General features: G+C 47.3%; 1 protein-coding gene across 1 annotated transcript; it reads right to left on the minus strand.

Moving 5' to 3' along the window:
* Positions 1 to 509: 509 nt before the first annotated feature.
* COPS8 (COP9 signalosome subunit 8) lies at positions 510 to 14,442 on the minus strand. The gene is made up of 7 exons (XM_066575401.1): positions 14,289 to 14,442; positions 11,457 to 11,527; positions 8,808 to 8,856; positions 6,032 to 6,164; positions 5,564 to 5,671; positions 2,269 to 2,331; positions 510 to 1,526 (listed from the first exon to the last, which is right to left on the minus strand). The coding sequence occupies exons 1-7, from the start codon at positions 14,364 to 14,366 to the stop codon at positions 1,447 to 1,449; spliced, it is 582 nt and encodes a 193-aa protein (XP_066431498.1). The 5' UTR covers positions 14,367 to 14,442; the 3' UTR covers positions 510 to 1,446.
* Between the last annotated feature and the right edge of the window lie 603 nt (positions 14,443 to 15,045).

The raw sequence follows: 15,045 nt of genomic DNA on the forward strand, positions 1-15,045 counted from the left end.
CTGGAGACACCTTTGTTTTTAACTGTACCCACCCGAGAAGCAGCTCAGTGCTATGGGCGTATTGTTTGGAGCCAGATATCACTACTGAGACAAGGTGATCATTAATTAGGATTATTTAAGAGGCTTCTGCCACATCAAAAGTGTAATTAGTCAGTTAATTTACATGGGGCAAACAGGAAATGGTTAATATTGAAGTCTGGATCGCTTATACTGTGCCAGAGAAAACCTACAGCATAACCGTCACTTCTTGCCTCAGTGCAGTAGGATCCTCTGCAGAAACGTTACTGTACTCTATCCATTTCTGAGGAAGGGGCTGTGTCCCCGAAACATGTCATATGTGCGGGCTGTTAATTAAGAGAGGAATCTGGTTAATCCTGTTCTCTAAATGTGCCTTGTATCAGAAGCGTTGCGCCTGCGGTCTATTATATGTACAACATACAGACACTCAAAGAGGTAAAGGGAATATTTGGCAAAAAAACTAGTTAGAGCAATCAGACAATATGCACATCTGTGTAGTAAACATTTTAATGGGTCTTCGACAGCCTTTAATATCAGGTTACAAGATTTTCGTGCAGTGCCTGGAAATAATCGTTGCACACCAGCTGACTGCTGACTTCCACAGTCTATACGGCCCTGTGGATGACCCTTAGTTGATAAAAGAAATTCATTTCGCTTGTTGGAATAGGCAAGGACATATGGCTTCTGCTGACGCTAAATGGACCAGCTCTACAATGAAGAACGTCCTTATCAGGGCATAGACCGTAGATGGTTACAATGCATAATTCTATTGTCCTCTGCAGTTTTTCCAATTCGACCGTCACAAAAATTCGGATCATTTGCAGATAGTTTAGATACTTCCCGGCCGCTATGTGGATTTACTGGTTTGGAGATGACAACCTCTGACTGTTCAGCAATCCCGTGACAGATGGGGGCGTCGTTGTGAATACAGCTTAGAAGACATTCCATGTGTCCGCAATTACTAGGAGGAAAGGAGATGCTAATATATTCCACTTCTAGCAAAACTGAAAAAAAAAGTCACAAAAACAGCAATAAGAAGATGCCTCGTGAAGCCGTCTCAGAGGGGGACAGTCTTAAACTAAACAGGCAATGTAACCTAGTAACTCACATCAGAGTGAAACAGTCAATTACTATTGCTAATTTTTTTTAAGAACAGCTCAAACCATTTTTATGCCAGAACAACCCACCGTAGAATAGCACGGACAAGATCGAGGTCTTTCTGGCAGCAAAGTGGTTAAAAACGCCACACAAGCCAAATTTAATGTCAGCCCGTTGCTGCCTGCTCCCATCCTCATTAACTCTTTCAGTCCTGGCTTCTAAAGAGTATAGTGATCGCAAAGTGTAAGGAATCAGAAGAACAGGCAACGACGTTGGGAGAATCCCCGGTCTTGTTTCTGTGTATTCTTGATGTCAGGCTGGGAGGGAGCGCTAGTTCTCCAGGAAAGCCACGTAGTCAGTGAGTCTTGCCAACTGCTGCTCGTTGGGGATCAGAGACAGGGGAGCAGAATCTGTGTGGAAAGCAGAACAAACCGTTACTGACCTCCCACCCAAAATGTACAGTGTTACCATGCAGATCCCCCTCCCTCCACCGGAGCTGAAGAGTTTTACAAAATAACAAACAGAATAGCACAAGTTTTAATTGAGAGCAGAAACCAAAAAAAAAAGTAAAGAAAAGAAAAAAAAAACAAAAAAATGGCGTTTTATTTTTAGGAATGGATTTAAATTAGCGGGAGGGAGAAGCGGATGTAACCTCAATCCCCGTGATTAAGAGAGCAGTTGCTTTTCTTTAAGATAATGCAGTCTGCCAAGGTTTTATTAACTACACAAAGCAGTCAGTCAACGGCGAAGCATGCATCACAATGATATAAAATTGTGGAATCCGTAACAAATGTGAAAAAGCAAAATAAATAACACTAAAAATGTATCAACAAGGAAGACTAAATTAGAGCTCATGCCGCACAGACTGGAAAAAACTAATTAAGCTTAGGCTTACAATCTAGGGAACATTGCAAAAGTTTAAAAGAACCCCTGCAGGCGCATCCACCTGCCTCATCTGACAAGGGGAGATGCAATTGCAAGTGTACCACCCAGCCTACCATCGTGTCTGCTAGGCCTCATGTCAGACCGAGCAGCAGAGTATGCCTGAAGGGAAGCTTTACTGAGAACTTGTGATTTCACACATATAATACACAATATACCCAAGTGATAATATATCCCACAAACAAAACTGTCCCATAAACCCTCACTTACCAGGTTTCTTAGGCATAACCATACGTGTGGCAGCATCAGCTTGCCAACCCTGCTCTACAACGCCTGTGAGTGTAACAATAAAACAAGATTGTAATTAAACTTTTATAGACATCGTGATTTTCATAGATTCAACATGAATTGAAAAGAAAAAAAAAATTGTATGTTAACCCTTTCCAATCCACTGTCTGCCGTCTAAAGACATTCTGATTGAAGGCTGTACAGCTCTGATGTTGGAAGACGTCCGGCAGGGTATTCTTACTGTATATTACTGGCCGCTCTGTTGTCAGGGGCCTCTCCAGCATGTCACATACTGCAGTACTGGCTCTAGCCAGCAGATGGCGCCATTGGATAATGGCAGAAAGAAAGCCCCCTAGGAAACCCTGAATCCAAAATTGGATTGCAAATGGTTAAAGCAGTTGGGTATTTGAAAGCATTAAAAAAAAAAAAAAAAGGGGGGGGGGAGGGGTTATTAGTGGTGCTGTCATGGGCTCATGGAAAGCTAAATTGTTTTGCTTATGCAATGACAGCACCTATGGGAGATTAAACTAGATAAGCAACTAGCAACCCCCCACCCTAGTTAAGTACGAATCTACTGATGGCTATTAGGTTGGATTGGAGAGCCCACCGGTAGAGTACTAGTAAAACTCCAAGAAGCTGTCTTACAGGTTTAATAGGTGAAAAGTATTGGTTCTCTCTATTCCTGATGCCGTATCACACAACCAGATGGACCCGCTAACCCTACAGAAATATATGCCAGTTTATTAGTCCCCAGATCCATTCCGGGCCCTGCCGGTAGTGGTTTTTCCAGCAAATCCATCCAGATGTTAGAACTCATTTCTTTATTGTTCCTGGATAAAAGAAGATTTCAAAAGAAAAAAGGAACATAACATTACACCAAGACGCTGCACAGCCTCAGGACAGGCCTAAGCAGAGATTTGGGAGGATTCTCATCAATAATTTGTCAGGTAGGAACTCCCAACTGAAGTCAAAGTAACAAAAACGGGTCATAATTATCTGTATTCTAATGAAAGCAATAAGTCAAGGGTAAAGCACCTTACGGCTACTCCTTAAATGGGGTTTTCCAGGGCGAAAACCCATTGATGACCTATCCATAGGATAGGTCATGAATAATTGATCGGCTGGGGTTGGTCGCTCTGGACCCCGACCGATCAGCTGAGCGGGCACATGCTGTCAGCGCCACAAAATACACAGAGGTCGGAGCGGAAGCATCCGCATTGAACTCTGTGTAGTGGCCGGCGCTTGTAACTGCAGGCACAGTTAGAATTGAAATCAACGCAAGCTGTACCTGCAGTTACAAGCGCCACCCACTACATGGGAATGTCAGCGCGGAGACTTACGATGCTTCTGCTCCGACCTCAGTATTTGCGGTGCTGATGGCATGTCCCGGCTCAGCTGATCGGTTAGGGTCCCGAGCGACGGACCGCAGCTAATCAACTGTTGAGGACGTATCTTAAGGATAAGTCATCAATAGTATTCTCCCTGAAAACCCTTTTTAACAAAGACCTGGCTTCAGAAAGAGGGTTTCTTACACAAACTTTCCACTTTCACTTGGTCTCACTTAATGCAACTCAAAACGGTCCCTCATTTTCTTCTCATCTTGTTCTTACACCATCACCAGAACAGTCTTACCCGAGTCATCCAAAGGTATGTGTTACCCGGGAAGTTACTGAAAGTGTACAGTGAGGAAAATGCTTCATTTACTTTTGCACTGAAGATCACAGCCCAGAGGCTATAAGGCTTAGAGGTTCTAGGCCAAAGCATGTCGGGCTATAGAGGCATCAGGCTAAAGCCCATCGGTTAGGGCTTATTCAGTCGATATTTTGTAAGCCAAAACCAAGAGTGGAACGCACAGAGAAAGAATTGCATTTCTTCTGTATTTTGGAACCATTACTGGTTTTGGTTTACAAAAACCTGGCATGTGAATCAGCCCTTATACAGGCCAGTCTGAAGCTCAGAGGCTATACAGGCCAGGCCAAGATGTGCTTAACAAATTAAGAGAAGTGCATCTCTTAAATACTTTAGGCATATCTTCTGAGGGCGAGCAGCACATTAGAACCGGTATGGTTTTAATACATCTACCCTCTCCCTTCCATGTCTTCTATTCTACAATTTGGCGTATTTACACAATTTTTGCAGATGTGAATGGACACCAGGGGCCACAGCAGTGCTACAATTGTTACATATTTTCTATTCACTTCTACTGACGATGCACCTAAACGTTGGAAAAGTAATTTGACCAGAATTAACTAGAAGCAACAACAGTCACTAAGCCGCCTTAAGCCTTAGATCACAGCTGGCCAAAAAAAACAAAAAAAGAAGAGTTTCACCAGGGTGACTAGAAAATCTTTTCAGACTACCAGGTTCTGATTCTTGTCCATTATACATCCAGCTTCTGGGTACTTTTAACCCAGTGGCAAATTAATGAAGTTGGAAGCCATTAATGAAATCAACCAATGCCATGTCTCCCGGCAGGAGTCAAAGGCCACTTTTGCCAGGCAGAGAGCCTACAGTGATTGTCATAGGAGCTGCCCGGTCAGATAGTGCAGGAGAATAAGAGTGTAGGTATGCTTTGAGCTATAATATTTATAATCTGTCATCACAGTACCATTACAGAGGTAGTGGGTACTTGTATATGGCCTTGTATAACCAGGTAGTGAGCATACTGCATTAGGCGGCCTGCACATGGGCGTGACGGGCTCCGCCGCGAAATTCCGCGGCGGAGCCCATCCAGCGCCCCCCCTGGAACCCCATACTTACATGCGGATCCAGCGTCCTCGCTCCTGCATGACGCTTCCCCGCCCACCTCCGCCGCGTCATGTGACACACCCACCGCGTCACATGACACGGCGGCGGTCGGCGGGGAAGCGTTTTCACGCTATCTTCCGCTGTGCTACAGCGGAAGATAGCGTGAACGGACGGCTTTCATTGACTGCAATGGAAGCCGTCCGCGCGTACACCCGCAGCAAATAGAGCATGCCGCGGGTGAGGACGGGTGAATTCACTGTGCGGAATTCCGCGCACCGTGAGTACTGAGCTATTAGGTTCAATAGAACCTAATAGCTGCGGGCAACGCATCGGATTTCCGCCGCGAATTACGCGGCGGAAATCCGTTCGTGGGAAGGAGGCCTTAAGGTCCCAAGTGAGACAAAGATCAGTGAATGTAAAAACAAACAGAAATCTCTGCAACATTTTGTTCTCCACCTGTTATTTTGTAATACAAATAAAAAACAAACATTTACTTTTTAAAAATCTTAACATTTTCTGCAAAACGCACCTTTAATGGCCTCTTCCACAGGAAGTCCAACAAAGGCAGCAAAATCATCAGCTGAAATCGATGTGTAAGCTTGTGATACCAGTGCAAATGCACGCCGCCGTGTTGCATCTAACAAAGAAGCACAAAACTATTGTTTCAATAAAACTTGTTTAACCCAAATCTGTTTAATACTCCCTAAAAGTTAGCACTTGCATTGCAACTGCTCTCCAAGACTCTGCAGCAATATCTGTTGGACTTTGTCTCCCTCTGCTGGTTAATGCCATAACTGCAATGTCAAATATCAATGCACTGTCATAGGGGAATTGAAATATCCAGCTTTTATGTCACAGGAAGACACCCGGCCCATTAGCACTTTCTTAAAATTCTATAACGATGCAACAGTCCGATGTCCAAACACTTTTGGCCACTGGGTGAATGGTACTCTCAGTAAAGTATATACAACACAACAGAAGAGTAAGGCTTCCTTACCTCGTACGGCCTCCATGATGGGCTGTATGTTTTCAGACCACTGATGGGCAGCTATTGAAGAATAGATTGCTGGGAACTCTCTCTGCCAGATTTTCTGTCCGACCTCCCAGATCCAACCAATCTCTGGGCTGGACTAGAGCAAAAATGGCAGCATATGAGCATTTCAGTAAAAAGGTACAGAAAATCCTAAAATCTTAAAATTTAAAACTGTCTATATAAACATGAACTGGAACCACAATATAATAAATGGTCACATATACATGGTAAATAGTCACAGCCGTTCAACTAATAAGAAAATCAATCACTGGAAACTTCACTTGAGAAAAAGGAATATAAAGCACAGGAATATTTAAAGGGGCTGCAGCAGAATCCCCCTTTATAAGCTACCCCTAGAGGTGGTACAATTCTGGTCAGTGGGGTCTCACTACTGAGACACCACTGAGCATTGAGGTACGGTGTCCCCTCTCTTCCTGTTCCTGCAGGGTCGCTTCATAACTCCCCACCCGACCCCCCGAATGAAGCAGTGATTGTGCATGCATAACCGCCGCTCCATTCATTTCAATGGGGCTGATGGAACTAGTAGAGTGCAAGCACTCTGCTATCCCGAGCACTCCCACTGAAAACAAATGGACCGGCACTGTGAATGTGTGACCACCGCTCACATTCACTCTCCACCTTACTGCATGTAGAGTAGATGAGAGCAGACATGATACCCCCATTCTTGGGATAGGTGAGGGTCACAGCAGCGAGATCCCCATCAGTAAATCACCTTTTATTACTTATCTCTAGGATAGGTGATAAATGGAAATTCTGGTACAGCCCCTTTAAAGAGGTTTGTGCGTCACGTAGTCATTGTTGTGGGAGTCCGATCTACCGATGCTCTCATTACAATCAATGGGTATAGCACCTATAGTATTTTCCTGGAAAACTTGTTTCAAGTCCCACGGAATAAGAAAACCATTGGTATGTAGGCGAACCCCAGCGGACAACACCCAGGAGAAGATGAGTGAAGTCTCCATTACTTCTCAGAACAAAATCTATAAGCTTGACTTACATAGGACTCCTACAAAGAGCCCCCTGCAGCCCTACATGACACACAACTCCGACAGCCGGGTACAATGGAGCTCTCTTTAAGGCCTCGTTAACACGGGCGACAGTTATATGGCATCGGCGTTCCGTGTGATATCGCTGCGTTCTCTGACGGTGATGTTGTGATTGTGTCGCTACAGAGTTGTATGACTTTGTAGCGCTCTTTTGAATGGCTGTGATTGGTTCTCGAGCGCTGCGGCTCAGCCAATCAGAGCCAGCGCTAACTGGAGGCAGGGATTTTGAACGTCCAATCCAGGAAGCGCTGACAGACGTCTTCAAACAAGTGCCGGGGACCTGCGATGAGATTATGGTGGACCTGACAGCACCTTTTAGGAGATGTCTTTATTTTTTTAATGCAGCTAGGGCCTTTACAGTAATACTTCCTACGGTAAAAGTTGCATCGCAACGTGGTTGTGTGATTCAACAGAAAGGCAGGCTCCATAGGGAAACATGGGCTACAAAACAGCGCAAATCCTCCAGTATTTAGCAACCCGCAGTTTTTTTTCCCTTGCAATGTCGCAGGCTACAAAACATCGCTAATATGAAAGAACCCACTGGAAAGCCTGGGCTGCACATACATACGATCTGTAGCACTGCTGCATAGCAAGAAAATCCCACAATTTTGTCACCTGTGTAAAACCAGCTAAAGCAACACAGGATGCAGAGAAACTAAGGCACCACAAACTTTGTTGTTTTTTTTTAAACAAAAAAGAGGCATGAACCCCACCTCCCCCCCCTCCCCCCCCCCCCCCCAAAAAAAAAAACTCTAGCCAAACAGTGTCCGTTTCACCCTGGTTTCTGTCCTTCATGCAGAAAACTACTTGTAATTGGAAGCGGGACGAAACGATAGGGTTGAACCTGCGAGGCCTCGGTGATCTCTGCTCCTGACAGGGTTTCCTAGCTGGTAGAGAAGTAGAGAGGTCGGGGCTTATATGTATAGCTAAAAACACAAAGAAACTAATACTACGACAGGGATGGAAACCAAAGACGACTCAGTCACCCCTATGGTTCCATTCCCTTACAGTTTACTATATGGAGGATGTCATCAGCACTGCATCGCAAAAACGCAATGTGAAGACGGCCTTTGGATTCACTGATCTATGGGCATATTTTGTGGCATTTTGCTGTGTTTTTTTTTCCTTTTACCTAAGAACTACATTGGAAATGTAGAATTCTGACTTAGTTTTATCTCACACAACACTTCAAAAGATATTCTTTTAAACACCAGACTGAGTATTTTCTCCCCGCCTAAAGGGATTGTCCAGTTTTTTTTGTTTTTCTACTGAAAAATAGGTCCTCAATAGATGAGGGACCCACCACTGATAAGCCCTGGAAGCAGATAGTGCTGACAACGCTGCAGCAGCCTGATTTGGTACTGCTAGCACAGCTGCCACTGAATTCAATGAGAGCTGGGCCTACGATACCAACCCAGGCATCTGCACCACAAGTCAGCGGGGATACCGATCAACTATAGATAGCCTATCCTGTGGGCAATAGAAAAAAAAAACTCAAAGTCCCAGAAATCCCATTAAGATAAAGCAATTTCTATAAGGGAATAAGCTATAGATGGTTTTAACCCCCCTTGCTACGGGCTGTACAGGGTAATACAGCTTCTGTAGGACTATGCTGGACGCGTTAATAAGCACTTTTTACTGAAGACGCAAAAAAAACTGAACATGAAACTTACAGATTTGACAGCCGGTGGGATTCTTTTCCATAAATAGCGGGCATTATTCCTGAAAAAGAAAAAATACAGAAGCCGTAAGCCTCGAGCCCACCGTTATACAAGAGCAGCTCATGAAGGCTTACTAACATTACAAAACGCATGTACACCTACTAAATATCAGGGGCGGGCGACTAGCTGCCGTTTACAAACCTCGGTCATAGACGCCGAAACGTACACCAGTACCCCAGCCATACCACTTATTACCCCAATCATAAAACCAACCCTAGATGTACTCTGATCACCAAGTGCCCAGACCTAGTGATGCCAGTAACAACCTTAGTGCCCCCAGCATTCTCACACTACAGACCAGTGGCACCTTGTACATATACTGCACTGTGGAGTTCATGTAGCTGTGCCAGCACAGTAAGGACATCCATGCAGTACTTGGCACACTAGTATACCCCCACAAACAACTACAGATCACAGAGATTGGATGCAGATTAATAAATGCCCATACCGCTCATCTAAAGGCTCTTTTACCCAGAAGGACTATTGTTCAAAAAAAAATTATCTAAATGAGCGAAAATCAGCAACAATCATTCAGTGTGACCACAGCCAACGATCAAACCAACGATAATTCATTCGCTTATCTTCATTTCATGCAAGCATGAAAATTACCGTTGATTCGCTTGCTAATCGCTTGGGTTAAATATATCATTCAGGGGGCCTTCACACCAGCGAGAAAATCAAGCGATTTTCTTGCGATGCGAGAGTGAGTGAAACCACACGATTAAGAAACCAATGATTTTCAACGTTTTCATACTCTTTAGCGATGTTTTTACTCCTGCAATGCTGCGTGGGAAGAATCGCAGCATGTCCATTCTTTTTGTGATATCGCCCAGCGTTTCCAATGGGAGAAGATCGCAATCCCCTGCCGTGGCTGTGACAGCTGCAGCAGGGGATTCCTTCAGCCCTGCAAGGATGCGAGGCTGTTGCATCTAGGGGTTTCACCTTGTTCTCAATGGGCCCCACTGAAAACAGTTGCGAGCATGGCGATCTGCTGTGTGAACCCGGCCTTATGCTAAAATAATTAGGCCATTTAAATAAAACCCCAAATATCTGGTCTGTAGGAGGAGCTTCACTACTGAGCATGTGCAGAAAATGCAGCACAGACTCCTCTCAATTAAAAGCCTTGAAGAAGCAGCATAAGGATACTTGGTCTAATGGGAGAAAAGGCAATAACAGATTTTCTATTGCTGTTTCCACATCCTAGCTACCAATGAGAAATATATATTATATAGTTTTTAAGCCAAAGTCAGTACATTTCCACCAAAATGGGGGCTTTGACTCCACAATCCTAACGGAAACCCAACTTCAGATATAAACCTACCCTTAACCCATGACTCCTGAAGAGCCCTACAGTCAGCCTTCCAGATATAAAAGTCTTAACAGATAATGAGTAAACTGATCACATGGCAACATATAGCAGAGACCCCTTCCATTGTGCCCTTGAGGGCAATGTCCCATCCACACAATGCATAGATAAGCAGAGTACTTCAGAGCAAGAGATAGCTTTGTGTGAGCTAAAACACTTATTAGAAGCTGCAGACACATTTCTGTGTAAATCCCTGTCTCCCTCCAGTAGCCTCCTCCTCTTCCATAGACTTCTTTTCCCAGCATGAGATAGCGGCAACCCCGGCACACAGACTCACATCCCTCCTGTAATCCATCTTGGTGTCTCTGCTGCTCAAAGAGGACTATATGCCTGCACACGCGCACGTTTTTCCAGGCCCATCCCCCTCCCCTTGTTCTACACATTTACCCGATAGGTATAATGTGCTGCCCACCCTAGCTGACCTTTGGTATTTATACCTCTCCGTCTCACAGCTGTATCAGGTTCATACCCCTATTTGTTACACAATTTTCTTTTTCGCCGGGGTTGCTCCACTTTTTTCCCCATACATTTCACATTTCCACATTCAAATCACAGCTGCAGACGGTATTTGGAGAGGACTTCCGAGTAGATGGATAGCAGGTGATCTGGAAGTGCCACCACCAGGCCAGCAGCAGCGCTGCGCTCACTAGATGCTGCCGGGTGAACAAAATCCTGACAGTCGAAGGCTTCACACCTGACGCTCACTAGAGGCTGCCGGGTGAAGGAAGCCCTGACAGCCGAAGGCTTCTCACCTGACCAGCGGCGCTGCGCTCACTAGAGGCTGCCGGGTGAGGGAAGCCCTGACAGCCGAAGGCTTCTCACCTGACCAGCGGCGCTGCGCTCACTAGAGGCTGCCGGGTGAGGGAAGCCCTGACAGCCGAAGGCTTCTCACCTGGCCAGCGGCGCTGCGCTCACTAGAGGCTGCCGGGTGAGGGAAGCCCTGACAGCCGAAGGCTTCTCACCTGACCAGCGGCGCTGCGCTCACTAGAGGCTGCCGGGTGAGGGAAGCCCTGACAGCCGAAGTCTTCTCACCTGACCAGTGGGGCTCCACTCAAATGACAACAGTCTGTGGACAGCAAGTTAAAAGGAAGTCTGCCCCCTAGTGGCCAGCACTTTACAGCAATTAGTCAGCATCAAAACATAATTTTAAGTAAATAACGTGATCAGTACGTTGGCAGGTCATCACATCAGCAGAAGTCTGTTACTAAGTCGGTGCCCATTCAGCATATACTTACATGTCATTATGCAGCAGGTAGAGAACTAAGAGTTGACTGTAAACTTGGGGAGTGGCAACACCTCCTGGGGACTAAACAAAGACATGGCGGGGTTAGTAAGACGTCTTCACATAAAGCAGGCGATCTAGTCATCATCGGTTCACACGACAAGTAGCGGTGCAGCGCCACACTTATGTGCCTTACTTCCCAACATGATGCTTCATGGATGAGAACCGTTCTAACAAGAGTAACAGTTAGGCACGGCAAATAATCAATTGTCTGGTCTGCAGCCATCTCGGCCCAGAGCCGGAGGAGCGGAGAGTCAGTAGAATCCGTATTTTATTCATTTCAATGGGTTTGGTCATTAGGGCCCCTGCATGAAATCAAAAATGAGGGTCTACCCAGCCTCTCCTGGAGCCCCGAGACACAGCTGACAGCTGCAGCCGGTATTTGGAGGGGACTTCCAAGTAGTTTGATAGCAGAAGCATGTGATTGCAGCAGCCAATCAGAGGCTGCAGTGTCACCGTCTGTGCTCAGATCCCGGTCGCCATGATGGCAGGAGTCTGTGGACTCGATACTGCAGCAGTCATGTGCTTCTGCTATCTGACTACTTGGAAGTTGCCACCGACTACTGGTTGTGACTGTCGTTGCCACTGAAAACAATAGGAAACGCTCTGCCTCGCTACTTACCTGAAGTGATGTGAGGCGGCAACACAAAAACTTCGCTTCCGCAAATACATCACACGCTGGCGAGCGCGATACTGGGCAAAGAAACCCGGCGCAATATCGCACTTGTCAACGTGTTTTACGTGCTGATGAAAGGCGTTTTTCATCCAAAAACGCCTCGCATCACTTCAGTCAAATTTCGATCTTCAGGCGTTTGTTTCACGCATGTTAGAGATTCGGTAAGTGTTCCCCACTGATCTCATGAGAAACATCACATTGCACTCACGTGCACACGGCGCGGCATGGGATGCGTTTGACCGGGTGATGCATTCCGGGAGGGGGGAGGCGTGAAAAAAAATAGGACATGCAGCGATTTTTTGCCTTGCAGCATACCTATGAGGGGAAAAGAAAACCCAGAACGATGGTGTATGACCCCATTCAAGAGGATAGAGTTCATATCCACATGCGTTTTGTGCATCTCGCAACACACAAATCTTGCATAATTTCCAGGCTAGTGTGACGGCAGCCTAAGGGCACACTCACGTGGGGCAGAAACTCTGCAGCATTTCTGCTCTGAAAGCCGAGTTTGAAGTCGTCGGCTGTCAGCGCTTCCTTCACTTGGCAGCCGTTAGTGAGTGCAGCACTGCTGATCAGGTGATGTGGAAGTGCCACCACCAGACCAGTAGCGCTGCACTCACTAGAGGCTGCCGGGAAGCGGGTGAAGGAAGCCCTGACAGCCAAAGAATTCTCACCTGACCAGCGGTGCTGCGCTCACTAGAGCCCGCCGGGAGGGGGAAGCCCTGACAGCCTAAGGCTTCCCACTTGACCAACGACGCTGCGCTCACTAGAGGCAGCCAGGTGAGGGAAGCCCTGATAGCCGAAGGCTTCCCACTTGACCAGCGGTGCTGCGCTCACTAGAGGCCGCCAGGCGAGGGAAGCCCTGACAGCCGAAGGCTTCTCACCTGACCAACGACGCTGCGCTCACTAGAGGCTGCCGGGTGAGGGAAGCCTTGACAGCCGAAGGCTTCTCACCTGACCAGCGGCGCTGCGCTCACTAAAGCTCACCACGCTCCAAGTGACTATCAGCAGTTTGCCAATGCAATACCACTGATACTGGTGTGATATGTGGTAATTCGCAGGCAAATACATGGATTTACCCCGTTTTGGTCACACTTGCATGTATACATCGTGTATTATAAGAGCGCAGCCCGTTATATTGTGCTGCCTATTACGCATCAAAGAGCCTACTGTCCTCTATGTATAGATGCGCCGCTGCGGAGCCGCAGGGCGGAACATGTAAACAAAAAAAAGAACAGAGTAAGACTGCGCCCGACCGCGAGCTACGCCGCAATGTGCAGTACGATAGTGCTGCCCTACACGGCGGTAGGCCGGCTCCACAGCGGTAATACGCGATACAACTCATGCTGCGGTTTACGCTTACCATCAGGCAGCCCAAGGCTGTAGTCACATCTGTGATAGAGGGACAATCTTCTGGCACCTAGACTGCGTTTGTTTTTTTTTTTTGTTTTTTTTAGGTTTGTTTTGTTTTGGGGGAGGGGGGTTGGGGAGTGCGCTATTCTTTAGCAACTACAATGTATTTTGGTGCAGAAACGTATTGCGTCACTGAATATGTTTTTTGCCGAGTGTGATAATTGTAACGCACCAGCTTTCTGCCCATGTTGGGCACGGATGGCCATTTATTGGGTCCTCAGCAGTCAGAAAACAATGTTTGAATTGCCTTCTGCGAGCGCCTGGGGGCGGGGCCTCACATGTGCTCTCTGTACTCTGAGCTGCACTGGTTGATAGCTGCGGCCCCCCGCGCAGGACCCCATGGCAGCTGTCAGGGCTGCAGAGCATCTCACACTTCAAGGAGCGGTCCCATCTCCAGGGGGCTTGTGGCATCACACTTTTTGTTCCTGTTAGGGACCCAAACCCAGCCTACTGACACCCTCCTCCCCTCCTTGCTGACAACTCCCTATATATGACTGAGCAGTAGATGCAGGGAGTACCATAGATACACAGCATACACACCTCCCCCACCCATGTGATGACGGTACGCCGCTCAGTCACCGCTCTCGGGCACATTCAGAGAGACGACTACAAGTTCTGCCCGTCCCCTCTCTGCTGAGCGGCTGCCTGTGCACACAGCGCGGCGTCATGTACTGCAGTACCGCAGCCGTCACCCACCTCCAGCTCCTGCTCCTCACACTGCTCTAGAAGCCTCTGGTAAGACACCGGGTTTTCCGCCATCACGGCAACTGGCATCTTCCCTGCGGGCCCCCAGGGCCTCAGCACTGCACCGCCAACGTACGGCTTCCGCTTCCGGGTCAGGGCACGTCACCGGCCGCTCACCACCGATTGGTAAGAAGAAAGCTGCATCTGATTGGTGGAGATGTGGAACGCAAGCACGTGATCCTGTGACGCGGAGGCACGCGCTCTCTGCAGAGGCATGCGCAGTTGTGATAGCTCACTAGTTGCACAGAGCAGGTGGGAGGGGGGATTAACCCTTTAAAGGGGTTGTCCCGAGGCAGCAAGTGGGTCTATACACTTCTGTATGGCCATAATAATGCACTTTGTAATGTACATCGTGCATTAATTATGAGCCATACAGAAGTTATAAAAAGTTTTATACTTACCTGCTCCGTTGCTGGCGTCCTCGTCTCCATGGTGCCGACTAATTTTCGCCCTCCGATGGCCAAATTAGCCGCGCTTGCGCAGTCCGGGTCTTCTCCTCTTCTCTATGGGGCTCCGTGTAGCTCCGTGTAGCTCCGCCCCGTCACGTGCCGATTCCAGCCAATCAGGAGGCTGGAATCGGCAATGGACCGCACAGAAGCCCTGCGGTCCATGGAGACAGAGGATCCCGGCGGCCATCTTCAGCAGGTGAGTATGAAGACGCCGGACCGCCGGGATTCAGGTAAGCGCTGTGGGGGTTGTTTTTTTAACC

The sequence above is a fragment of the Eleutherodactylus coqui genome, chromosome 8 (genome assembly GCF_035609145.1).
Source record: "Eleutherodactylus coqui strain aEleCoq1 chromosome 8, aEleCoq1.hap1, whole genome shotgun sequence".
NCBI lineage: Eukaryota > Metazoa > Chordata > Amphibia > Anura > Eleutherodactylidae > Eleutherodactylus > Eleutherodactylus coqui.